We start from the raw sequence: 26644 nt of genomic DNA, 5'->3' as shown, positions 1-26644 counted from the left end.
TGAGCTGTCAGTGACTAACCAAGAGAAAGATCTTGAGGTCGTGGTGGACAGCTCGTAGAAAATAACGATTCAGTGTGTTGCAGCTGAGAAAAAGGCAAATTCCATGCTAGGAATCATTAGGAAGGGGATTGAAAATAAAACTGCTAATATTATAATGCTCTTATACAAATCTATGGTGCGGACACATCTGGAGGTCACCGTATCTTAAGAAGGATATTACAGAACTGGAAAAGGTTCAGAAGAGGGCAACCAGAATGATCAGGGGCCTGGAGCAACTAAGGAGAGACATGGTCGAGGTATATAGAATTATGCATGGAGTGGAGAGGATGGACAGAGAGAATTTTTTCTCCCTCTCTCACAACACTAGGACCAGGGGTCACCTCATGAAACTGAACATTGAGAAATTTAAGACCGACAAGAGGAAGTACGTTTTCACACAGTGCATAATTAATCTATGGAATTATTTGTCATGGGATGTGGTGATGGCCACCAGCTTGGATGGCTTTAAAAGGGGCTTGGACAAATTCATGGTGGTCAGGTCTATCAATGGCTACTAGTCTGGTGGCTGTGGTCTATCTCCAGCCTCAGAGGCACGATGCCTCTCAATACCATTTGCAGGAGAGCAACAGCAGGAGGGAGGGCATGCACATACCTCTTGCCTGTCGGCTCCCCAGAGGCATCTGGTGGGCCACTATGTGAAACAGGATGCTGGACTAGATGGGCCTTGTGCCTGATCCAGCAGGGCTGTTCTCATGTTCCTTTACTAGTCGTTATTAAATTGAACCTTGGGGATTACATCTCATTCTTACACTGGTGTTCTCGTAGAGCTTCTGTATGAGAAAAAGTAAACACCTATTGATATTAGTGTCTTTGAAATTGAATCAAAGGCTGCTTTAAAATCTACAAAGGCCACATAAAAGGATAACTTGGGTTTATTGCTGTATTTCTCAACCAGATGGTGTAATACCAGTGCATGGTCCATGGCTGAACACCCTGTTCTAAAGCCAGCCTGTTCACACCCAAAATATCTTCATTCTCCATCCAGTCTTGCAGCTTCCAATCTAAATGCCTTGAGTAAAGCTTACTCACAGCACTCAACAGGCTGATTGGGCGATAGTTGACAGGATCACGTCTATCCCCTTTTTAAAATATGGGCACTATTATGGCTATGCCCCAGTCTTCAGGTACGAGCCCAGTTCGATCAATGCATGTAAAGAGGACTGCTAAGACAGGGGCCCACCAATCTGCATTAAACTTAATTATTTTAGAGAAGATACAATTACAGCCTGAGGCCTTGCCAACTTTTAAAGAATCAATAAGCTTCTTAACTTTGGCAACTAAAACAGGTGGCCATTCAGGAAGTGGGTCATTTTTTAAATCTACTGGGACTAGTTCCTCCTCCTAAACCACATAGAGAGCTCTAAAGTGTAATTCCCATGTCTCCATAGGGACCTGACTAGTCAAATGGGAGAGATAATGGCCCGAGCAGCCAGCTGTAATATGCCAGAAGAGAGGGGAATTCCCCTCTCTAACTGAAGCAATCACCTGCTGCCGGGACAAACTTTTGAGCCCCTCTTTTCTTAGCTTTGATCAAGGATTTGTATTGTTTTTTTCAAGACTAGTAGTGTTGAAGGAGTTGCACGTTGATAGTCTTGTCAGCAGGGACGCACCTAGGTCATTTTGGCGCCTGGACCGCCCTTGGTGGGAGGACCACTCCCGGCACAAGGATCCCCCTTGGCATGAGCCCCCTCCAAAAAAGCCCTACTTTCGGGGGCCTCCTGTGCCCACCCCACCACGCCAAACTTTCCTTTTAAAGAAAATTTTCCAGCCGCCGCATGGCCAAGGAGTGGCTGCCCGGGGTGGGTGGTGTGGGTGTTGAGCCCAGCAGTGGCAGTGAACACCGGAGCAATTTTGGGGCCTGCCGTTTGGCCTAGCGTCTCTAACTAACTGTGAGATGCACCTGCACAGTTGTGAGATATTGTTGCAAGCCCTTTCCCACGGCAGGAACAATTTTTTGAGACAAAAGGGGGGATTTCCCCTTTGCGTGCCCCCCCCATGGCGGCAAAAATCCTATTTGCCTATGGGCAGCAAAGAGGTTAATCTGTCCCTGATTACAATTCTTTTGCAAATTGACCTGAGTATTGCCTTTTTATTTATTTATTTATTTATTTTATTCTATTTTGCGGGGGCGGGAATCAGAACGACCGTTTACCTGGAAAGCAGCCAATGTTTCTCTTTCAGGCAACCATGGGGACAGAAAATGGCTGAGGCTTGAGTTTAAGTAGTACACTGAAGTGCCCCAAAATGATGAAGCGAGTGGGTCTGGTAATACAGCAGCCTCCGTCAGGACTGCCAGTTTTGATGATCATGTGAGCCTGAGCCACCATAGTTGCCTCCTGCTCCTTTAGCCCACACATCAACAGCCGCCTAGTGAAGCCTCTCCTCCAGCACCAAATGTTGTAATGTTGAAACAAGGTGGCAATTTATAAATGTCTTTAGTGCTGTTTGTCTTAACTCTGAGCATCTTAAATTGAATACTATCTAATTTGCTGTGCATTTGGGAATTTTATGTGGCAGAATGTTTCCCATTCTAAAACATTTGGCAATACTGGGAGTTCTGTAGGTATTTCCTGATTTACAGTACAAACTCTGCATTTTAGTTTGGGTTATATATTTGGATTAATGGAAACACAATGATGCTTTGAAAATGCTATCTCCCAGTTTGTCCATCTGTTATCTATGCAGAGGAGGGCAACCTGACAACAGGATAAGTACAACTTAATCAGAATCTCCCTGTACATAGAGTGTTTGAGAATGACTAGAGCTGGATCCTAGATATGCTCTCCAAATCATTTATGTAACATATTTTATACCGCCCAAACTCATGTCTCTGGGAGATTTACAACAAAGCAATCAGAAAAAGTTAAAACATTAGTTAAAATAAATGACAACAAAAATTAAAACACCAGTTAAAACAAAGTAAATGATAGAGCAAAAGTTAAAACACTACAACAATTCAAACCTTAAAACATTATAAACAATGTTAAAACTATTAAAACAATATTTAGTTAATAGCCTGTGTGAATAGAAAACCTATATAGGGTTTAAAGACCTTTGTAGAGTCTTTCCAGACTGGGCTAATCCAACATGAGCACTAATTCTTGCAGGTGACTTTGTGGGTGGTTCAGATGACATTCTTCACATCCCATAACTTCGTTGAACAGTCTGCATGACAATCCATGAAATGCCCATGCCTTTTCATACGCTTATGGTCTTGGACAAGTAGGAATAGGTGATCAGTGGCTCTGGTATAACTTGTAAAGGATAGATTATCTGTGATGATGATGTATTAGTGGGATGGCTCCCAAAGGTACATGCCTTTTGTACCTCAGTGCACTTTCCTTCCAGCTTTTGCCTCAAGTGGTCCTTCAAAAAACCAAACAACAAAAACAAATGGAAGCCACTTTGAACAATATTATTATCTTTCCACCCCTTGATACATTTTATTGATTTTTTGCACGATTTTGTTCTTCCTGTTAGCTTTTTTTTTAAAGCAGCCTTTAGAGAAATAAGCTTTCTTAGCCATCCTCCACTTCCAAATGAGCATTGCTGCTCCTTATGCAGAGTTGCAGAGAACTAGGTGTCACTAAACCATATCAAAGGGAACATTATTCCCATCTGACTGCTTGGATCATTATGATTTAAATGGTAAAAAATCAAGCCTCACAGTTATAAAGTGTGTGCACTGAAACCCTTGGACCCAATATGTATGAAATGCATCTTGTGTGATAGCCTCTCACAAGGGTCTACCATGCATGAAGTTATCATCCTGTTTTAGCAAGAAACAAGAAGTTATAAACATTTAGGTGACTTCCTATTATAGACAATGTCTTCTTGCTTTCTGTGTCATCAGGAAAAGAAGCAATAATAGTGTGTAGTAGTAGCAGCAGTAAGGTAAAGTGTGCTGTCAAGTCGATTTTTACTCCTGGCACCCACAGTGCCCTGTGGTTGTCTTTGGTAGAATACAGGAGGGGTTTACCATTGCCTTCTCCTGAGCAGTGTGAGATGATGACCTTTCAGCATCTTCCTGTATCGCTGCTGCCCAATATAGTACCAGCAGGGATTCGAACCAGCAACTTTCTGCTTGTTAGTTGAGCATTTCCGCACTGCGCCACTTAAGGTAGTAGCAGCAGTAGCAACCCCTTAATGCACCTCTGTGCTCCCCCTCCTCAGGCTGTAACACCTAATTGATTGACCTTTTCCTCCTCCTATGTAGGGGTGTGCACAAACCAAAAATCACAGTTTGAATAGAATTTGAACCCAACTGCATGCTTCCAGACTGGTTCACTCAAACCGACCAGCCGATCTGGTCCGTTTGACTGAACTGGTTCGGTGGTTCAGGCAGCTAATACTTGTAAGGGGCAATCCAGTGAGGATTTCCCTTTACAAGAAAAGGGGTGGTGGGTCCAGGAAATGTTAGGGGGGGCAGGAGGAGACAGCGGAAGAGGAAGAAAGATACTTACCTGGGCAGCACAGCTGCTCACCCCCACTTGTGCAGCCACAAGTATGCACAAAGTTTTCTTTAGGAAGCTGCCTGTGCAGCGGCGGCATGGTTCTAGCCTCTACACATACATGTAGGCCATTTGCATGGCCACGCAAATGGTGTCAGCACATGCGTGGACACTACACAAATGGCCTCCATGCGTCTGTGGAGTCCAGAAGTGCACCTCTGCTTGGGCAGCTTCCTAAACAAAGTTTCATGCACTCTTGGGGCCACGCCGGGGTGGAGGGGGGAGCAGCAGCACCAGCCACCATGCCTGCCAGGTAAGGATCTTTCTACATCTCTCAACACAGCGCGCCCCGCCCCCAGCTGCCTGGCTGCCCCTTCCCTGTCAAACCAGTTCAACTGAATCAGGCTTGGTTCAGTTCTGTTAGCTTCTATCATGGATCGAACCATCCCTGGTACAGTTTGCAATCAAGTCACCGGAGTGACCCAGTTCAAGATGAACCAGTTTGGTGACAAACAGTTCTTGCACACCCCTACTTCTCTTCTCCCTTATTTAAATCCCTTATATTAAACAAAACAAGTGAAATTTTGCTGCTTGCTTGGATGTTCTGTTAGAATATACAACATGACAGAATGCTGCAGAAGTTCTGTAAACTGGAAGTTCACAACAGCAGAACAATGTTTTAAATAAAAAATCTTGGTTTCCATGCATGTGCATATTAAACATTGGTGAAGACTGTGACATTAGGAGAGACCCCAACAAGGATTATTCCTCAGCACACCACTCCTGGTTTGGAAAGAAAATAGTGGGGTGAGCTAGTGCATAGAACTGCTAGGTACAGGAACCCAACTATGACTTGTGCAACTAGTTCCTTGTGCAAACCCAAGGAAGCTAGTACAGAAAAACCCCTCAGTATGAATTTATTCCTTGAAGGACTTGTAGAATAAGTAAATTTCCAAAAAAAAATTCTGCCCAATATGTAATGTTTGAACTGAACTCCAATAAAGTACAAGAAAATTATATAAATTGCCCTTGTTTATTGTAGTATGAATGCAGTATGTAACTATTGGTGAATGTAGGTTTAGATATGACTATTCAGGTATACACACGTCATAGATAAGGTTTCATTACTATGGCCATACTGACACCCTGTTCATTATACTTACATATCTCCTTGTGATGGTATCCTGAATTTGTATCCCCATTTTCAATATTATTTATTTATTACATTTCTATTCCGCCCCATCCAAAAGGCTCTGGGTGGTGCACAACAATTTTAAAACAGCATTTGCTTAAAACAGTCAAGAATAAGGGTGGCAGTGTAATATTGTCATGATTTTTATTATTATTATTTTAAATATATATTTATGCCCTGGACCTCCAGTACACTACTGCTTGGCTTACAACATTAATAAAATACATAAAACAATAAAAAATTAAAATGTTAAAATCACATTTTAAAAATACAAATTTTTAAAGTTTTTAATTAAGTTACTAGCTTAACCCACACAAAGCATCAGCACGCTAGTACCTGATTGCTCCCCTCACCTCCTGCTACATCCCCCCTCACCTCAGAGATCTCTTCACCTTCACCTGAGCTGCACTCCTGCTCCTCTTCCTCCATCCTGTTGCTTCAGTCCCCCTCACCCCTCTTAGTCATGGCTGCAGCATTGTGGTGCCTACTGGCCAAGCTGCAGCCTCCTAACCCTAGAGATCTCGGCACCCTCACCTGAGCCCCACTCCTGCTCCTCCCCACAGGAGGAGCAGCAGCAGCAGCAGTGGTTGACCGGGCCCTTCCTCATTGCCGCCACTGCCATGGCCACTCGTTCCCCTCAGGCCACAGATAGGCCCTGGTCCATACTTTGCCTGCCTTGCCTCCCTCCGCCAATGGCCTCAGTAGCCCCAGACAGCAGCAGTAATTGACCAGGTCCTTCCTCACTCCCGCCACTGCCATGGCCACTCATTCCCCTCAGGCCACTGACAGGCTCAGACCCATCCCTTGCCCTTCCTTCTTTCTCTTTCTCCCTCCTTTCTTTTTCTCTCTTTCACTCTCTCCTCCCCTGTCTTTCTTTCCTTCCCTTCTTTTTTCTTTCTTTCTCTCTCCATTCCTGAGTTAACAGATCTTGTTCATCTTGTTTCCTCATCTCATTCACACAATGGCAGCCTCCTTTTCCTGAAGGGGCTCTTTCCTCCCTCACAACCCCAATCTTCACAGCCCCCTGCTCACTATCCTTTTATATACAGAGACTCTACAATCAAGAACATCTTCCGACCAGTAACAGTTGCATTCCAACTGACCTTAACCATCACAGGCTCCTCCTCCCTATCTGCATATGGAATCTCCACTGCCCAGTCACCACGGTGCTTCTGCTCATGAACTCTTGCAAGAGCTGCCATGCATGGGACAGGTACACCTTAGAGAATTATATATAGAGATAAGTAAAAAGCTGAAAATTAACCTTGATATAAGCAGTAGATAAAACATTTAAAAGCCTCTCTTTAAAAAGTCTTTAATTGTTTTTTAAAAACACTGGGGGGGAAGGAGCATGGCGAAGCTCTTCCGGGAGGGCATTCCAAATTTGAAGGGCCACAACAAAAACAGCCCAGTCTTAACCAGGGCGGGACCACAAGCAGGGCCTGAGATACTGGATGGAACCCTGGCAGGTTCATATGAGTGAATGCAGTCTTACAGGTACCCTAGCTCCAAGCCGTATAGTCTTTAAAAATCAAAATCAGCACCTTGAGTCTAGCCCGGAAACGGACTAGTGAAACTATGAAACCAGTGAAACTGCTGCAGAGTGGGTGTAACACTCGTGAAGTGACTTGCACCCATAAACATCCTTGCAGCTGCGTTCTGGACCAGCTGAAGTTCCAAAACATCCCCAAGGGCAGCTGCACAATAACTTGGAAGTGTATTGGCAGCTGCTAAATGTTTTGTTGTGGAGGGAAAGTGAAATTTTGCTGCTCACTTAGTTCTTTAGTTACAACAATGTTTTTTGTCCTGCGTGCTATTGCAGAGGGGCAGGCACAGATTGCTAGCCAAGCTGGAAGCTGAGTTGGAATAAGGATGAGAGTCTGGGTGACTGAAGGAAACTGGAACAATAGTCTGAGAAACAGGAACCTAAGGCTAGGTATAAGATGTAGGCCTAGATCTTAAGTCAAGACAGTACCACTTAAAAATAGCAGCTGGGGTCTTACATGACTGCAAATATGCCTTCATTTAAAAAAAAAAATCCCTTCTCATTAGCAGGGAAGGATGCTGGAGAGAAGGCTCTAGCTTAACCTTCTCCCTGACATGGTACCTATGCGCATAGTTTCCCCCCCATGTTTTGTATGGAGAAGTATTCAGTCAGATGAGCCCCCTATCATCTGAAGTCAAGCTTTTCTATCTCATCTGTTTGTGAGAACTAAACCATAGAATCCAGAGGAGAAGCAGTACGGAGGAGACAGAACTGAGGAAACAAGGGGACTGTACAATGAAGAGAGCAATCTATGTAAGGCTAGATTGAAGCCTGACATAGAGTTAGATGTGGGCATATGGACATGAGATCCATATCTTCCACTTGGGCATTCTGTGCAACTGCAGAAGCCCTGTTCTTGTGCCCTTGCAAACAGGTGAAGATACCACAGGTGCAAACAAGGCAGGGCCTTTTTGACTAGGTTGTGAAATGCCTTCCTCAAATACATGTCTACCCCATTGTTGGCTTTCTGGCACACAGCCAAGTATTGGCTTTGAAGGAAAGCCTGTGAGCTCACATAATGTTGTCTGTATATTTTTGTTCTGCTTAGTTCAATCCCACTGAAGGTGGGATTGAATATTTTAACAAATATTAGTAAAATATGCTATGGAAATACACAGCAGGAGAGAGATGCTAATACTAGACAGGTAGAGAGGCTGCTGGGAAGCTGGTCAAAAGGCTAGCTGAATCAAATGGATGGGGATGTACTTTATACATGGCCCCAGGGATAGAAAGGGACGGAAAGCAAATGCAAATTTGGAGAGGGGGGCACATGAGTGAGAGGAAGCATAGGCTAGGGAGGCCAAAAAGACATCAGTTTCAACTAGCCTGCAAAATCTCTGTTGCAAGTTTCCTGTGTGTTCAATCAATCATCTTTATTACGGTTATAGACCAGCATAAGATACAGGAGATGATTACAATACAAAGTGTAGTGCGAAGTGATGCATAATGATACATTAAAAGACATATGGAGACTATTAAAAGCTGTGAAATAGAACATCAAAATAGCATTGATAGGCCCAACTGGGCATAAGAAGACAAAAAAAGCATGAAAGGTATAAAAAGGGTACAAGGGAATAAAAAGCATAATTGCAGTAAAACATGCAACAAGAGGTAATCATGACAATAAGCATTTATGTTTTTAAAATACAAACATAAAATATGTATAAAATGAGGTGTCTAAAGCAAGATAAATAAAATAGGCTATAAAAATAATACAGTACAAAGCTGATGCATGGTTATGGACTGGAAGTCAGGCCTGGCAGATCTTACACGCTGCCACGCAGAACTTAGCAGTGTTGTATGTGAAGGCCCAGTCTTCATCCAGTAGCAACATTCAGGTGTGGGCTGGGTTTGGGTGGCCAGTGCACTTGAGGAGTAGTGAAAGTATAAGCTTGGCACAACTGTCTCTATAAAAGGGGCACCAGAGGTGTACGTACTCTGTGGTTTCAACCTCCCCAGTGTCACAGGGACAAAGTCTCTTTGTGATTGGAGTCCTTCTGTAGTCTTTATTAGTACAGCCAATGGCCAGAATTACAAAAATAAAATCATTTGCAATTAACAACTTCATTCCAAATAACACCACAAATATAACAAAATTTAGCAACTTTGAATAAATTCTCCTCTTTACAATCCTTTAAAATTTATTTATTTATTTATTTATTTTATTTTATTTATATACTGCCCTTCCAGAATGGCTCAGAGCGGTTCACAACATGATAAAAAAAAATTTAAAAAAATTAACAATTAAAAACTATTAAAACACAATAAAACCAATAAAACAGCTAAAAGCCCTGAAAATCAGGCAACAACTTAAAACAATTTAAAACAGTTAATCATTTATAACCCCGGAAGGCCAGGCCAAATAGGTAGGTTTTAAGGGCTCTCCTGAAGGACAGCAATGATCTCAAATTACAAATTTCTGCCGGGAGTGCATTCCACAGCCCAGGAGCAGCTACAGAGAAGGCCCGCCTCTGCGTCGCCACCAGACGAACTGGTGGCAACTGGAGACGGACCTCCTCAGATGATCTTAAGGTGCAGTGGGGATCATGTAAAAGAAGGCACTCTCTTAGATAATTTAAATTTAATTTAGAAATTTAATTTAATTTAGCTCTCAGAAAATTAAATTTAAATAGTCCATTTCAGTTAATCCTGGAAACAGGATAAGTTGAGGAGAAATATATTTCTTCCTAATGTCACTGTAAAATTGGCGATACAAAAGGACATGAGCCGTCGTTTCAACTTCTCCCGATCCACACGGACAAACACGACAATGATAAGGAGTAATTTGGAATCTCCCCTGCAGCACAGCTGTATTCATGGTGTTACAACAGGCCAAAGTTAAAGCCCTATGGAATTTAGGTACAGTAAGAAGAGATAAGTATCTAGCTGGAGAATAGCTTACAGTTTTAACATTCAGGAAAACACCCCTAGGAATTAGACCCCTGTCAATCTGAGATTCCACATCCAGAATTCTTTCCTTAAGTCTGCCGCTAGCCTCCTCATGACGCAAACTAAGAATGACTGCAGGCGAAAATCCATAATACTGCAATCTTCCTTCAATAGCTTCCAACCAAGCTGAACGATAAGTATCTTGAAAAATCAATGAGACAATACCAATAGGCCTAAACATCAATTTGAGCCAATAACTCAAAATGAAAAACCATGCCCAAGCTTCAGCCTTAATCATTCCTGCCTCAAGGCGCAGCACTACTCTGGGCACACAACCAGGTACTTGGAAAATGTTCTTCAGAAAGGTCGATTGTATTGCCTCAACTTTCTCAAAATTGGAGTACAGCCTCAATTGAACACCATACAGTAGCTGAGCCCTTACCTTTGCATTAAAAAGTTTGATGCTGCTGGAACATACTGAGCACTTCTAGAGCGGAAGAAGGACTGGATCATATTGGCATTTCTTCTTCCACTCTGGATAACATAATCTCTGTGCAATAGTCGTGATCCAGTAGCAGAAAAAACAATCCTGAGATATTTGAATTGTTCCACTTGTTCAAGTTGGACTCCATTAAGGAACCAGCTATGTAAACTAGGGGGCCTTGCAAATACCACAATTTTGGTTTTGGAACAGTTAACTTCCAACAAATTCAACTTACAATAATCATCAAGGGCACGCATAGCTCTCCTTAAACCCACTTGAGTTCTAGATAGAATGACCGCATCATCAGCATAAAGCAAAGCAGATAAATGTCTTGATCCTAACTTAGGAGGGTGATGATGCAGTTGATTCAAGTGAGAAATCAAAGAATTAATATAAAGGCTAAACAGCAAGGGAGCCAGGATGCATCCCTGTCTAACTCCTTTAGATACCAATACTTCCTTAGTAAGATGCCCAGATCTAGAACAACAAACTCTAATCCAAGAATTATTATGAAGCTTACAAATGAGGCATAAAAGGTGACAATCAATTGTGGATTCAGACAGCTAATACCATAATTTATCACTTGGGATCAAATCAAATGCAGTCCTAAAATCAATAAAGGCGGCAAAAAGGGCAGCCTTATGGGCAAGCACATATTTCCCAACAAGATGTTGGAGGATTAAAGCCAGATCCAAAACTGATTGATCCACTCTAAATCCAAATTGCTCATCTGATAGAATGTTTACTCTGTCGCACCCATCCACCAATTTACCATACAGATGCCTAGCATAGAGTTTAGCAATAGTACTAAGTAAACTAATTGGGTGATAGTTCTCTGGGAGTCTCCTATCTCCCTTTATGTAGATAGGAATAATGACCGCTATGCCCCAATCACTCGGAATCTGAGTAGTTCGGTCTATAAAGGTGAATAGGGAAGCTAAAATAGGGGACCAGCAAGCCATGTTACTCTTAAGTATCTCCACGGTAATATGGTCAATACCTGGGGCTTTACCTGATTCCAACTGGGTAATAAGAGGATTAATTTTGCTGCATGACACTGGAGGCCAGTCCGATGACGGGGCCAAAGTGTCTGTTGAATGGAAGACTAAATTGTCCTTCTTTCGGAATAAATTTGCGAGATGTTGCTCCCAGACTAATGAGGGAATTACTAATGGGGGAATGTATTTGCCATCTAAAACAGCAGAGGAGGGGGCATGACAACGGGAGAGAGTGAAGGCCCTTATGTGGCTTGGAATTTCTATCTGTATCATGTATGCAGCGGGAGAGGCAGAGTATCTAATACTTTCCAGGGACAGGAAGCCTGGAGCCCTGCCTAGGTCAGCCTGGTTCTCAGTGTCCAATCTTCTCTTTTTGATGACCGTTTTTGCCTTGCCACAGCCCATAGGAAGTAGGAGAGGAGGGGGAAAGCCCAATAGGGCTACTTTAGTTCAGACAGCCTATTTCCAAGAGCATAGGAAATTGTCCTGCAGCATGGCACTTGTAGGGCCGCTCTTAGAAATTTGGACTGAACTTATTCTAGTGAGGCAGAATTGGAGAGAGGTCCCAGGTGGGCACCACAGAGTAATTGCACCAGCGGCTTGGCCTCAAATAATTTGAGTGCAGCGGGTACATATTGGCCACCTTTAGTCCGTAGAAACTTCAGAATGGCAGTTGAGCACAGTAAGGGCGGCATGATCACAATGGGCCTTTCTAGAGTCAGAGGTATGGAGGACCACCCCCAGGTTTGTAAAACAAGAAACCTGCTCAACCTTGTGGCCATCAATACTCCAGGAGGTGATCTTGGGTCTTCTAGTGACGGCCATGACTTTAGTTTTTTGGTAACTGATTTCAGGTTGTTCACTCTTGCAGTACTGAGCTAGCACCGTCAATGCCCTTCTGAGGCCTATAGGAGTCCTCGAGAGGATAGCGGCATCATCAGCGTAGAGCAGGGTGGAAATGCTTATTTTGGCCAGCTTGGTGGGATGAGAATCTGGCTTGCTAAAATGGCTTACCATATCATTGATGTAGAAATTGAAAATTTTCTGAGTATTGTAATGTTGTTTTCCTCAAAATGTAATGCCTTAATAAAGCTAAGCTTTTTTGTCCCTAGCATAACCCAGTGTATCTACACTTTACTGCCATAAGTGTATTCTGCATTGCCTAGACCAGTGTTTCTCAACCTTTTTGGAGTCAAGGACCGCTAAATTATTCGTGCAGAGTGTCAAGGACCGCTACATTCTTTGTGTGCAGTTTCCCGGACCAGCAGTTAGTAAAGGGGTTTCAAGTTTAAGTTTATTTTATATATTTAACAAACTTCTATACCTGCCCAAAACTTGCATCTCTGGGTAGTTTACAATTAAAATAATATCATAAAATAAAATTTGTTAAACAAACTGTATTTATTGCACTTGCCCCACCTCCAGTTGACACAAGACATAATGGCTTGTGGGCAGGTAGCCAAATGTCCTATCAACACAGCTATTCAGAAACATTTCAAGTACTAAAACTGAACTTAGATGCTGAAAAATAAAATCACCCCTAAAGTGAATCAAGAAGTGCTACCAAAACTGTTTTTATGTGAGTTACAAGTGAGCCTCTGAACAGAACCACCAGATTTTGTTTGCCCTTCCCCTGCTCTCCATAGGGCAAGAAGATGCTGAACAGCGCACAGGATATAGGTACACTACAAGTTGTTTTGTCTCTCTCCACCCCACAAAGCATTCTGAGAATCATAACTGGGTGAAGTACTGAAAATGGTTCGCTAGCGATTCCTGCCCCCATCACACAAACCCACACTAGTACAGTTCCCAGTGTCCGCTGGGAAGAACTGAATACTGAAACAGTTTAAGTCTGTCGTGTGTAGACATGCTCTCAATTTTTTGCGTGGAGGCAGCATTCTTCACACTGCTGGAAGTGGAAAGGGAAAGCGGTATTTTAACTTGGGGCGTGAGGGGAGAGCGCAAGCAGTCTTGACCCATCCACCTTTCAATGGCTTGCGAGGCGCCGGGAGCCGCCCCAAGCGGTGGGGGGGGGCTCCCCAGAAAGATCTGACTCGCGCGACGTGTGCTGGCCCCGGGGCAGCAGCAGCAACGCAGCTGGCGGAGAAGCCCCTGCCTGCTTGCCGGGCTCCTCCAGGCAGGACTGACTCGACCCCCTCTGCCAGCCCTGTCTGGCGCTCCGCGACGACCCTCGGGGAGCAGCACGGCACGTGGCCTCCTCCTCCTGGGAAACAAAGCAGTGCGCGGCCTGGAGGTCGGGCGCTGCTGGGAGCCCGGTGGGTCGGGGGTGCGGTTGGCGGGGCTGGACAGCAGGAAGGGGGCACGGTCGCATCGCAGCAGCTCGCCCGAGCTGGCCGGGATGGCTGAGGAGGTGGAGAGTGCCCGAGCGGACAGGAGAAGGAGAAAGCGTGTGCGTCGCCAGCCACAGCCTGCCTGTCCCTTGCCCGTCTGTGTCCGCTCGATCGAGGCTTGGCTCAGACAGTGGCACTGCCTCCAGCTCGTGCACCCCCAATATTGCCGCGTCACCATTCCCACCCGATAACGCAAGCAGAGGCAACAAGGTTCCGGGTAGAAATGGTCTGGCTCCGATTGCGGTGGTTCCTCCCCTCCTGGCACCGCCTACTCTTCAGAGCCCTGCCTTCCTAGCAGCTAGGTCACGGACCGGCACTCAACCCTCTGCGGACCGGCAGCGGTCCGCGGACCGGGGGTTGAGAAACACTGGCCTAGACTGAAAGTCAGAATCTGCTTTTCTGTTAAAGGGTTAGGATCATAACCTTCAGAATCTAACTTCATTCAGAAATAATTGGGAGTTGAACTTACAGTATATAATCTTGTTTTTGTAGCTTTCTTCATAGGTATAGAAGTATAATTCTGGTGTAGTTATAAAACAACTAGGTTTTATGCAGTCATGAAAATATATTTTATTGTGTTTTGATATTTCAGATATATACACAAACTCTAGATTGCACTCAAAATGATAGCAATTATTCATGAGTTCATGACTCCTGTTGTTTGAATACATTAAACATGAAAATATATATAGTCTGCTAATGACCATGTACACTCTGCAAAGACCATTTGAGTTGTCCCAGCAAAAATGGCTGTGTCACTCCCCGAATTCAAGATTTTGGAAGCTGCCTTCAGCCTTTTCTCAAGTCTTCTGACACAGGAACACTTTACTCACACAAAGAGAGTTGAACAATGCAGATAATAACTGGAGTGTAATCAGTGCTGCAAGATACATAAGCATATATTGGCCACTGAAACTTCATTTGTTTAAAAAGAGAAAAGGAATTATACTTCACACATTAAAATTGATTATTCCATCAATAAACTAACTGAAAATGAGACTGAAATGCACTTCTTTATATAGATGTCCATATTTTAGTATGTGACTGAAGCATGGAAAACAGTAAAAAACATGAAGTAAATTGGGAAAGAGACTTTATGTACTGGAGATTTTTTTTCTTTTCCCCTTAACAGAGGAATGCTATGCCTACATTTTTACCTATTTATATGTAAATTCTCTTCAAGAAAAGTTTCAACTGGGAAATTTAGGTCCTAGACTACTTAATTCCTACTGAGACTTGCTGAATATTTTCCAAGTATAAAGGTTTAATACTTTTAAAACATTTACATTTATTTACATTCATAGGCAAGACTAACTGCCATTCAGTCTTCTCACTAGTGCTATGGAATTGTTCAGTTAGCATGATTTCTTCTTTTTTTAAAGGACGCAATTACAGCTTTCAGGTATGCAGTTTAACCTCACTGTGGTTATGATACTAAAAATTCAATGCCATGTTTAGAAAAAAGCAAGTTGCAGCACATTAATATCCTGAGACTTAAAGTGTAGCTGTTCATTTTCTAGTTAATTACTAGTTTATTGATTTCGAGCAGATTGCAGATCATCATTGTAATAAACAAACACTTAAAAGGAATGGGCTGTCCAGACAACCTCTTGTTAGTCATAGAAAGGGCCTTCTCCTTCTCATCTTAAACTAGATCAGTGTTCTTCATTGTAAGGCCCGGGGGCCCTCATCAACCCTAAGTGTGGCCCCCTGACTAATTGTTTATTGGGCATGTATGAAACTTCAGCTGAAGCTTAATACTCTACACAGTTCACTTGGCACCATGTGGTGATGTCCATTTTGTCAGGGTCCACCCTGGAGCTAGGACAGATGACTCGCCCATTTAATCAGATGGAGCGTCCTCTTCTGAGGAGGAGGAACCACACTCCAGCAACCCAATGATGGGTCTCTCCACCTTGGCACTGCCAGAAGCCCCTGGGCACCTCTCCAGGACACCTCTCATTATAGAACCACCTGGCATTCCTGGAGGAACCCCCCGAAGCCAAACCAATCCCCATATCCCCGTACCTCAGTCACCCAGGGCCTCTCCCACACCCTTTCAAATACCCAAAGAGTCTCAGTCTCCAGTGTCTGGAGATGAGACACCTCACTTGAGCCTCCCTTTCCACCAGATCCTGCAGCCCCTGCGAGCCACACCACAGCCCTTTAGGGAGGCCTCAGCCAGTTCTCCAACTAGCTGGTGCCAACGTAATCCTGTGGCACGGCATGCAAGGTGGAGAAGCACATGCCTGGCTGCAAGGCAGCTGCCATCAGACAAGTCATCTCAGGAGGAGGTGTCACTACTTGCAGAAAGGTTACTTGGGAGGAAAATTTGTACCATCGCAGGCAGGAAATGGGTGTGGCCCCTTCCTGGCCTACTTAAGCCTGCCCAGTTCTCTCAGGTAGTGTTGGAAGTAACAGCTCACTTAGACCCTCTGCTCCTCAGGCTGCTACCTCTCTATCCAGCTCTGGTACTGCCTCTGGAACCTCCTGACCTTGGCTTCTAGTCATGACCAAACCTTGGCCCTGTCAATACAGGGTGCCTGCCCCCATTCTTGAACCTCTCCAACTTGTACCTGTGTGCCTCCTGAAGTCCTTCAGCTTTTCCAGGGTTGTGAGTGAGTCTTTCCCCATTGATCAAAGCCTGGTGCTTGACACATTCTCACCGTGCAATGCTGTTTTGCCAAGGACCGGGGGGAGCACTCCTTTAAGAGGAAGCTCTTTGGTTCCAGCCCTATTTTGAAAGTTGTGCACATAGTGCTAGTCCTTCCCAGCACTTTTCACATAAACCTCTTAAGAGGAGGCTGTGTCTTTCTTAAAGGGCCCGCCTAGCACTGAGAAAAGTGAATTACTCTACAGACTTCAGCACATTGGGAAAGTAGCTCTCATGTTGAAGGAGTTTTTTCCCCCAAGTGGCCCCTGCTTGAAAAATAGGGAGGATCACTGAACTAGATGGTTGGTTGGTTGATAGGTATTTATAAATTTGTATAGTGCTTGTTAGATGTAGGGATGTGCGAAACATTTCGGATACAAAACGTTTTGTACCCAAAACAGCCTGTTTTGGGTGTTTTGTAGACAAAACAAAACACCCATTTTCCAGATCCAAAAGTTTTGTATACAAAACAAAACGTCCCTGTTTCGACTACAAAACGTTTTGTTGTTTCGGACCTCCATTTTGTAGTGATCTCTGAGTCAGTCTCCATTTTGTGTTTGACATCTCTTTGAATTTCCCACCCTTCCAGCCTTCTGATCGGTGACCTAAATCATGGGGTGACCTGCTGACAATTCCCTCCTCGTTCCCCATTGGCTCTTTTGCCTCTTGCCACTCTTTACTGACCCCACACTGGCCAAGGGAAGGGTTGCAAACCCATGGGGTGCTGGGTTCTGTTGTTTCTGTGGTGTTTTGAGTGTAGATTCTCTGGAAGCATATGAGAGTAGATTCTTGTTTTTCACTGAAAATCTCATATGCTACCAGAGAATCTACAATGAACACCTCAGAAACATAAAACCCATTACCCCACGGGCTTGTGGGTATGGGGGTGGTTGGCACCCTATGTGCACTACACAATCCCTCGCTCTGGGAAAGCCCAGTGCCCCCCAAGTGGAATTATGGGGCTGCTGAAACCTCCATTATTCCCTATGGGAGAAATCTTAAGACACGTAAACTTCAACAATTCACAAAAGATCAGCCCTTTGCCCAATGGAGAGGAGAACTGGTCTTGTGGCTGAGCATGACTTGTCTCCATAGCTAAGCAGGATCTGCCCTGGTTGCATATGAATGGGAGACTTGATGTGTGAGCACTGCAAGATATTCCCCTCAGGGGATGAAGCCGCTCTGGGAAGAGCAGAAGGTTTCAAGTTCTCTCCAAGATAGGGCTGAGAGAGATTCCTGCCTGCAACCTTGGAGAAGCCGCTGCCAGTCTGTGAAGACAATACTGAGCTAGATAGACCAATGCTCTGACTCAGTATATGGCAGTTTCCTATGTTCCTAATTCTTTTGAGATAATTCTGGAAGTTTCCTTGCCCCCATTGGGCACTACCACCCACCACACTCCGCTCTGGGTCATTCCTTTCCCTTTGATTTGAAGTGATACATTTGCTGGAATCCCCATTATTCCCTATGGGGAAATTCTTAAAGATGTGTAAACTTAAAAAATTCACAAAAAATCAGCCCTTTGCCTAATTCCTTTGAAATTCGGGTGGTAGCTTCCACCCATTGGACGCTACCACCACCACCCACTCTTTTTGCCCTGGGACCCTTTTTAGAAATCCAAATTGATTTGGATTCGGAAAATTCGGCTACAAAACAAAACAGGGCTGATTCGGATTCTGAAAATTTGGGTACAAAACAAAACGGGGGTGTTTCGATTCGGATACAAATCGAAACAAGAAAATTCCAAAATGCACACCCCTAGTTAGATGAGCTTTATGCATATAACTTTATGCATATAACTGCTATAACTTTTGAATGTGCCAGTTACAATGTTGAAGGTTCCGTCTTGATTATAACAACATAAACAGCACTGTAGAAATTTATTTCTGTGGTGACCATTTAAATTAGTATTAGCAGATGCATAGACACAGTTGATGTGGTATCTCTGCATGTGCAGCTCTTCCTGGCAGTGGTGCAGAACTCAGTGTTCTGAAAATGTCAGTCTTCACTTTTTAAAACGGGAGGAGTTTTACAACCCTCATGTTGTAGAGAAATGTTTGAGATACCTTGTGAAATCTCAGAAACTGGATGGGGCTTATGTAAATATGCAAACTATTCACATGTAAATTGTCTAGTTCAATTTCAGTTTGCTTTAGATTTTGAACTGGTTTAGCCCTGAATTTCTTTTTCCTCTTTTCAGATTTTAATTTATGTGACCAGACCAGTTCAAACATAATAAATAACCAAGATTAAATCCTGACTTTGTGTGACGTCCCCTAGCCTCCTTCCAGGCTCAGATCCTGGTTTATTTTGAAACTCTGGCTAGAATGGGCCAGGGTTCAGATATAACTAGTGATCCTGGCTTCTTTTCAGCCAGAATTGAGGGTAGAATTCTTCTAAGCCTCACACACAAAGAGCTGAGAGTGCAAGCTCTTGAGGCTAAAGGACATCACACAAAGCCAGGATTTATTCCTGGTTCTGTGTTGTATCTGAATCCAGCCCACTGTATATATAAAATCCCCACTGTATATACTAATCAAATATAAATCTAGTTCTGAAACTGTATGCAAAAGATCTTTATCAGAATGAACATTATTGGATCATCAAGAGGTCTATGAATAATCATCTATGATCATCATAAGAGTAAGCGAAAAATCTCTGTTCTCAAGGCCTTCCATAATGGTGGCGATATATGTTGTCAGGTATTTGACATCACCTCAGAATACTCAGATTGGAATTAGTGCTCAGGAATTAGTTTATTAAGACCCAACGTGTTTAGAGTCTTTTTCTCAGGACCAGCTGAACCAATTTCCTCAGAAGGATGATGTTTTTGATTTATTTTTTTTTAGTATAAGACTGTTAAGTGTAAGAATTTAAACAGTTTTCTGAAGAAGCTGATTTAGTTGCTTTTGAGGAAGAGCCACCAGCTTCAAAATAATTTGGGCCTTATTAAACTGATTTCCTGTGCAGCTCTGAAGTGCTTTCTTCTCTTATTTTCTTCCATGTTTACTGGTGAAATCAGTTTTGCAGGGTTTCGTAGTCAGTTCTAGTGCATCAGAAGTTTAAATTTTTGCATGAGATCTAGCCTCAAGGAAGCAAGGTTTTGTTTTAGAGATATCATGCTATCCAGTTTTTGAACCACAATATATTGTTGCAGGAAAATAGCAATGTTTTGCTCAGCTGGCAAAGCCGCTGCAGTTTGACTTGCTGCCTGGAATGTTGTGCACCATGGACACAGAACTAAATTGTTCCTTTGTCATCATCACTGATGATGAGTGATAGCTCTCCACCCACTTTCTTAGGTCATGTTGTTACCTTAACACTGGCATTGAACCTGCAAAGAGAAGATGCTCACAGAAGTGAGGCAACGTGTGGAGATGTCCCCTACCAGTTTCAGCCTTGACTTTCAGAAAACTATGAGATTTTGGCTCTGCTTCTGAGACTTCTCCACATTTTGCCTTAAAGTGTAAGAGATTCAACTGATGTCATATCCCCCGCAAACTCCTGAGCAATTGCCCTTACATGTGCAGGAACTTGCATCTATCGACTGTTCTTCGTCGTCCCCTCTCCCCCTCCCCACTGGGAGCATTTTGTTCTCGGGCCTTTCCCTCGCATGGAAAACCTCGAAGATTACCTTCAAAAAGTGCACCTGTGGTGCCACTAGATTACCATCTACAGCTGGTCACAGCCTGTGCCTTTTCTGCCTTGGGGAGCAACATGTGGTGGAAACCTGTGCCCACTGCTCCAACTTTACTAAACATGTGAGGAAGAACCAAGCCTCCAGACTCCACTCCTGGCTTTGGAAACAGACCTTACGCACCTCCCAGGTTGCCAAAATGCAATCCACAGGGCCTGAACCCCCTGTTCAAAAACAAATTGCCTCCTCTGCCTTCAGCGCCTCTCCTGGCAAAACAATCAGGTCTTAGCACGACCTCAAAGCCGCATTCAGAGCCTACTGCTCCTTAGGAATCCATCTTGGTACCGATGATGCAACAAGCTCTTCCCAAGAAGAAGAAGCAACAGCTTACTCAGTCCAATTCCACTGTACCAACACACAAACACCTGAAAAGGTCTGCTTCGACAGATCCAGCTTCTCGCCTCAAGAAAAAGAAAAAGCTTTTGAACCCATTGGATCCCTCCGCTTCCTCTGAAGTAGTGGTATCAGCATCAGATTTGATGATCCCAGTGGGCCAAACCTTCCAGGGCTCAGTTGACTCTCACCCGGTCTTTGATCCCAATGAATTCGAGTCGCAGCACGAGGAGGAACCTGAAGAGGCCTATTTGGACCCAGACCAAGTTTGATCCCAAACTTCGGCACTGGATGTTGAATTCAAAGATTCGTATCCCCACCGGCCAGCTCGCGATCAAAGAGCCACTTATTACCCTCAGTACTGGTCCAACTCGGGATAGGATGATTATCGACATTCTGCTAGATACCAGAGTCAGAGCTCCAGTTAAGAACATAAGAACAGCCCTGCTGGATCAGGCCCAAGGCCCATCTAGTCCAGCATCCTGTTTCGCACAGTGGCCCACCATGAGGTTGAATCTGACTACCCTGACAACATCTATCGCCACCGTTATGGAAGGCCTTGAGAACAGAGATTTTTCGCTTACTCTTATGATGATCCATGGGAAAACAGCTATCAAACCTACCCACAGTCTCACTCCTGATCACTGGAGGCACATCTACCTCAATACCTTCCTACGTCAAGAGGCCATACACAGCAGACCACTGCCACAAGCCGTCCACTACCTTCGCGGCAACCACCTCCTACACATAAACAGCAACCTTTGATGCCAGCTCCTCCTGCCACTGCCCCTGCTCCTTATTAACTGGAGGACAGGGTGCAAGCACCTCAAACCTCATCTTATTGGGAGTCTAACCGAGTGGACTCCAAATCGGCAGAAGAGGAAGAAGATGAGGAGGATGTGGATGACAGGATAGCAGTAGAGGATGCCCTCTCAACTGAAACCCATTTCTTGGGCTCATTCCCTAATGACCAGCTTGTGGACCAGAAACCAGCCTCCCCCTCAGAGGATTATAAACCATATACTCACTACTTGTCTTGCATGGCATCTTCCCTAGGTGTACAATTGAACCAGCAGAGTAAGGCAGACCTGGATCCCCACTTTGGACTCATAGACACAGACACACATGTGCTTATCTCACTGCCACTAAATGCTGCACTTCTGGACATTGCTAAATCTTGTTGGTTCAAACCGTCTTTGCCACAGCCGATGAAACATCTGGAAAATTTCTACGAGGAACACACAGAAGATGAGTTGGCAGGAAAGTTTGTCCTCAAACATCCCATGCCCAACTCTGTAGCAGTAGAGGCTTCCCAATCTCAAAACCGAACACAACTACCCTCCTCTCCATCGAAGGCCAAAAACTGGACTCCCTGGGTCACAAGTTGTATTCTGTCTCTGCTTTATACCTGCAGGTGGCTAACTATCAGGCATATAATGCCAAATATAACCATTTCCTATGGGGGAAACTGGGACCTTTCCTCGAACATCTACCTGCTGATAAGAAGAAACCTGCCAAGGTATTCTTCAAAGAAGTGGCACTCCTTGCCAAACAATAACTTTACTCGGTTCGCCATTAGGCTGAATGTGTGGCCAAAGTCATGGCCACATCTATTGTCCTTCGCCGCCGTGCTTTGCAAACATCTTCAGGCCTCAGTTATGAAGCCCGCACCTGCATCGAAAATCTTCCTTTCGACGGTGATGCACTGTTGGGAGAAAAAACTCTTCAAAAAGTACAGAAGTTCTGCAGCATGGCTCAATCAATGCCACAGTCTCTCCACTCGACCAAGCCTACACGTTGGTCTAGGCCGCTTCCATAGAGCCAAAATTCTAGCTACCCACAAGGAGACTGGTCCTTTCGTTCCCCAAAGTTTCATCTTATACCAAGAAGCAGCACTTCCAGTATTATTTATTTATTTACCATATTTTTATACTGCCTGATATGTACATTTCTAGGCAGTGTACTAAGCTGCCTCTCCACAAGCAGCGACCAGAGTCTTCTTTCCCCAAGAAACAATGACTTTCTCCTCCCCTTCAGGATTGGAATTTGCTATCCTCTTACTTACCAGCTTGGGAAATGGTGACATCCAACACATGGGTCCTCACCATCATCCATGTGGGTTATGCCCTTCTCCCCAATTCGGATGACCAAACCCACAAACATCTTACAACAAGAAGTCACCTCCCTTTTGGAGAAAGATCCAATCAGACCCTACCACCCTTCTACTCTCTGTATTTTGCAGTCACCAAAGTCGATAAGGGGCAAAAGCCATTGCAGCTGGGGATTCTGGGAGTTGTAGTCAACGACATCTGAGAATCCCTCTTAGAGGGAACACTGGCCTCTTCCCCTTTTTGGTCATAGTGGGAGACTCCCCCTCGGAGGTGACAGAGGCAGTCCACACCACGATCCACCTCCTTGGCGACCTTGACCTCGCCATCATTTTCAAGAATTCACATCTCACCCTGACTATGACCATCGAGTTCCTCAGGCTCATTGCCCACTCAAAGTGTTCCTTCCCCTTCACAGAATTTGAACTCTATTCCTTTTGGCCACCAAATTTGCTTCCGCTCCTGCCTCATCGGCAAGGACCTTACAGGTCCTACTGGGACACATGGCCTTAACTACCCATGTCTTCCTATATGCTCACCTTTATTCCCGCACCCTCCTGTTCTGGTTCCTCTGCAATTTCAAAGCTTTAAAGGGCTTCCTGCCACTTCTTTCCAATTCCAACTCCATGGTGACTATCAAAACAGACAACACCACTGCCAAAGCATACATAAACAGGCAGGATGGGACCTGGTCCAGATTGCTACTTCAGCTTACCGTGCTTCTCTGGGAATGGTGCATAGTTCATCGCACTACATCCCACGTTGTACACATCTATGGAACCGACAACATATAGGCCAATGCCATGAGCAGGTTGAGAACCCACACCCACGTACAGAAACGTACAGAAGCACTACTTCCCATTTTTCGCACATGGGGCGCTGCCCGGAGAACACCCAATTTCCCTGCTTCTGTCCCAGAGTGGGATAAGGTTGGACCTCAGTGGGGGACGTGTTCACCATTTCATGGACTGGCTTATTTGCCTACCTCCCCCCCCCCCGCCATACTATTGCTACCGCGGATACTACTTAAATTTCAACAGGAGGCGGTGGACTGCATCCTCATTGCCCTTGATGGCTTTGCCACCCATGGTTCTCCACTCTACTTTGTCTCTCGACTAGTACACATATTCCTCTTTTGCACAGCCCCCATCTCCTGATGCAATCTTGGGGGCAAATCCTTCATCCAAACGCTCCAACCTCCCACTCACTGCATGGAGGATACATCCTTGTTCCTGGATAGACTGCAACGGATCCTAGAAGCAGCATAGAAATCCTCTATCAGATCGTCTTATTTGTGGAAAAGCTTCCAAGCCTTCCTATCCCCTGAAGGCCTCTGAGATACCCCCTTGACGTCGGAGGCTATCTGCTCTTACCTTCTCCATCTCAAAGAAGAAAGCCTAAAGCTCTCGTCCCCTTCGGGTGCACTTAGCAGCTCTTGTAGCCTACATGCTTCCTATGTGTACCCCTCATGGTTCAAGAATCCCACGGTCAGTTTCCTGATGAATCCTAGGTTCAAGAATCCTAGGATCAAGATGAATCCTAGGTTCAAGAATCCTACAACATCAGTTTCCTGATGACCCCATCATGGCACTGGCTTGGGACCTCTCCCTTGTCCTCTCCTGCCTCATGAGTCCATTGTTCGCACCCTTGGCTAACATTGACCTCGCCTACTGTCTGTAACTGCCTTGGCTGACTGCCCAGCAGCTGCAAAAAAAACCCACTTTTTTCAGAGGGGAAGGGAGAGCCGACAGACAGGAACAGAGACAGAGAGTAGTCAAAACATTGCCAGAAGTCAAGCACCAGGAATTCCACAGGAATTGGGCAGTGGGGTGGGTGGGTGGTGGGGTAAACATGAATCATGATCAGACAACAGCAAAAGGTCCAGATTTCTAGGTCAAGGTTTCTCACAGTAGGGCTGGTCACCACGGACATTGTTTCCAGCACAGAACCAGCTTTCAGGTTTCTCTAAATAGGCAGTGTGCTGAGGGCCCCGCCCAACACTGCAGCTGGGCCTTCTCAGGGAGGTGCAGCCGGATCAGAGCTGGAACTTTCTTCTAGTAGTCATCTGTGCTCCTATACATCCTCCCCACTGATTTGAAGTTTTTCCTAGAGTGGACTCACAGACTGAGGAGGGAGAGGTGGGCGCAACCACATAAAGGAGAGGAGGAGAGGCTCCCGCCAGAATTCTATTAAGCTTGGAAAGTTCTGAATGGAGGTATCTGCGCAGGTGCAAGCTCAGTAAGAGCACAGATGACCACTAGAAAAACCAAAGTTACAGGTAAGCAACCTGTTGTTTTTAAATGGGAAGGGAGCAGCACGGCTGTTGTCTCCCTCCCCCCACAACAAGGTTAGCTATGGGAATCATGCTTTTGCTTTATAGAGCAGAATGTGCAGAACTAAAATGTGGCATATGCTTTGAACAGATCATCTGGAGAGTCAGTGTGTAAGTATTGGACTGACTGGGAAGACCTGGGTTCATATGATTGTTCAGCCACAAGCTTCATGGGTGACCTTAAGCTATTGTCCATCTCTCAGCCTAACCTACCTCGCAGGATGGTTGTGAAAATAAAGGGAGTAGTGGTGGGATCTCTCCTTCTCCCTCTCTCTCTCCATCCTGGGCTTCTCAAAAGGGCAGGATAACATGTAGTTGTAACAGTAATAAATTCTGACAAAAGTAGAACCGATCCTTTGAAAACCAGAGTGGGAGAGTAGACATCAATCAACAGTGACACTTTAATTTAAACATATGTTTCAAACAAGAATTTATATTTTGTATGCCTGAAGAAGAGTGGAATTTGCATCAGACAATATCTACTTAAGTTAAAAACCTCATTACGCAAATAACATCTAGGCAAATAAAAAGATGTCTGAGGCACTTTGCCTTATCTGAATGCATTACTCTGTCACCTGGCATTAAAGTTTTTATGGTTCCAAATATCTAGTGATTTATACAACCCAATTAATTTGGGGGGGAAAGTGTGGTTCTTAGCATGGCTCTGACTACTGTGAATTAATAACAGTTATATATTTTTTGTTTCTTACTGGTGTATGCTATGTTGAAAGGGAATGGAGAATGTTCCCTTGTCTCACCTTATCTGATGATCCATTTAAATTTTCTGAAGGAGTGGTGAACTTTTGGTAAAAATTATTTCTGCTTCAAAAAGCAAATACTGTAGTTTCTGGGCTTTTCACTGTGCAACATTTGTTTCCCAAGAAAGAGGATTTTGCTTGTATTTTATTTCATATGCTACTTCAACCTTTTCCCCCCCTCCCATTTCTTTTTCATTCTTTTCTGTTCTTTCTTTTACTCTTCTCTTTTTTCTCTCTCCCCTTTCTGCTCTCTGGATGCAGCCAAACGCAAAGCATGGAAACTAAATCGTGTTGGTAGCCTGCGAAACATATACAGCAGCAGCAGCACCAACACCGAAGGTAACTAAATTAAAACACCATGTTGTAGAGTAACTGCTCCCTCTCCAAGCTTTACCTTCATTGCCTCTCCCTTTCTCCTAAATATGGGATAGGAACAAAATTTGCCCAAAGCATGCATGCTTTCGTGTTGTGTTTGCAGACTCATTCCTTTGGTCTTTTCATCCTTCTGTTTGTGTGTTTTATTTTTGCCATTCATGTTCCTTTCAGTTTACTTAAATTCTGACCTTTCCCTCCAGTCGTGGAGTAGTGATGTTTAAATTACTTCAAGAACCCATTTTCTTCATTTTTTTTATTTTCCCTTTATACATGTGGGCACTCAGTGTAATATTTCCCAAGTTATTACAGTTTTTTAAAGTGTTGGTATCAGGTGTAATGATCTGTAGCCAAATACAATAGTGTGCCGTGACATTTAAGTAACAGTCTTAATTTGTTTTGTGAAAGCATTCTCCATAA

The 26644-nt window shown here is 44.2% G+C and overlaps 1 protein-coding gene across 12 annotated transcripts in view; it reads left to right on the top strand.

Moving 5' to 3' along the window:
* Positions 1-26644, top strand: part of AGAP1 (ArfGAP with GTPase domain, ankyrin repeat and PH domain 1) — a 591701-nt gene that overhangs the window by 433187 nt on the left and 131870 nt on the right. For 9 of the 12 annotated variants that reach the window (XM_053283164.1, XM_053283165.1, XM_053283160.1 and 6 more), the window contains one exon: positions 26114-26191. The exons of the other annotated variants lie outside the window; for them this stretch is intronic. In XM_053283164.1, the coding sequence (XP_053139139.1) occupies positions 26114-26191 (78 nt within the window). The remainder of the gene's footprint in view (positions 1-26113; positions 26192-26644) is intronic. 12 annotated transcript variants of the gene reach the window in all.

The sequence above is a fragment of the Hemicordylus capensis genome, chromosome 1 (genome assembly GCF_027244095.1).
Source record: "Hemicordylus capensis ecotype Gifberg chromosome 1, rHemCap1.1.pri, whole genome shotgun sequence".
NCBI classification, from domain to species: Eukaryota; Metazoa; Chordata; class Lepidosauria; order Squamata; family Cordylidae; genus Hemicordylus; species Hemicordylus capensis.
This window is presented reverse-complemented; position numbering and strand designations above follow the sequence as displayed.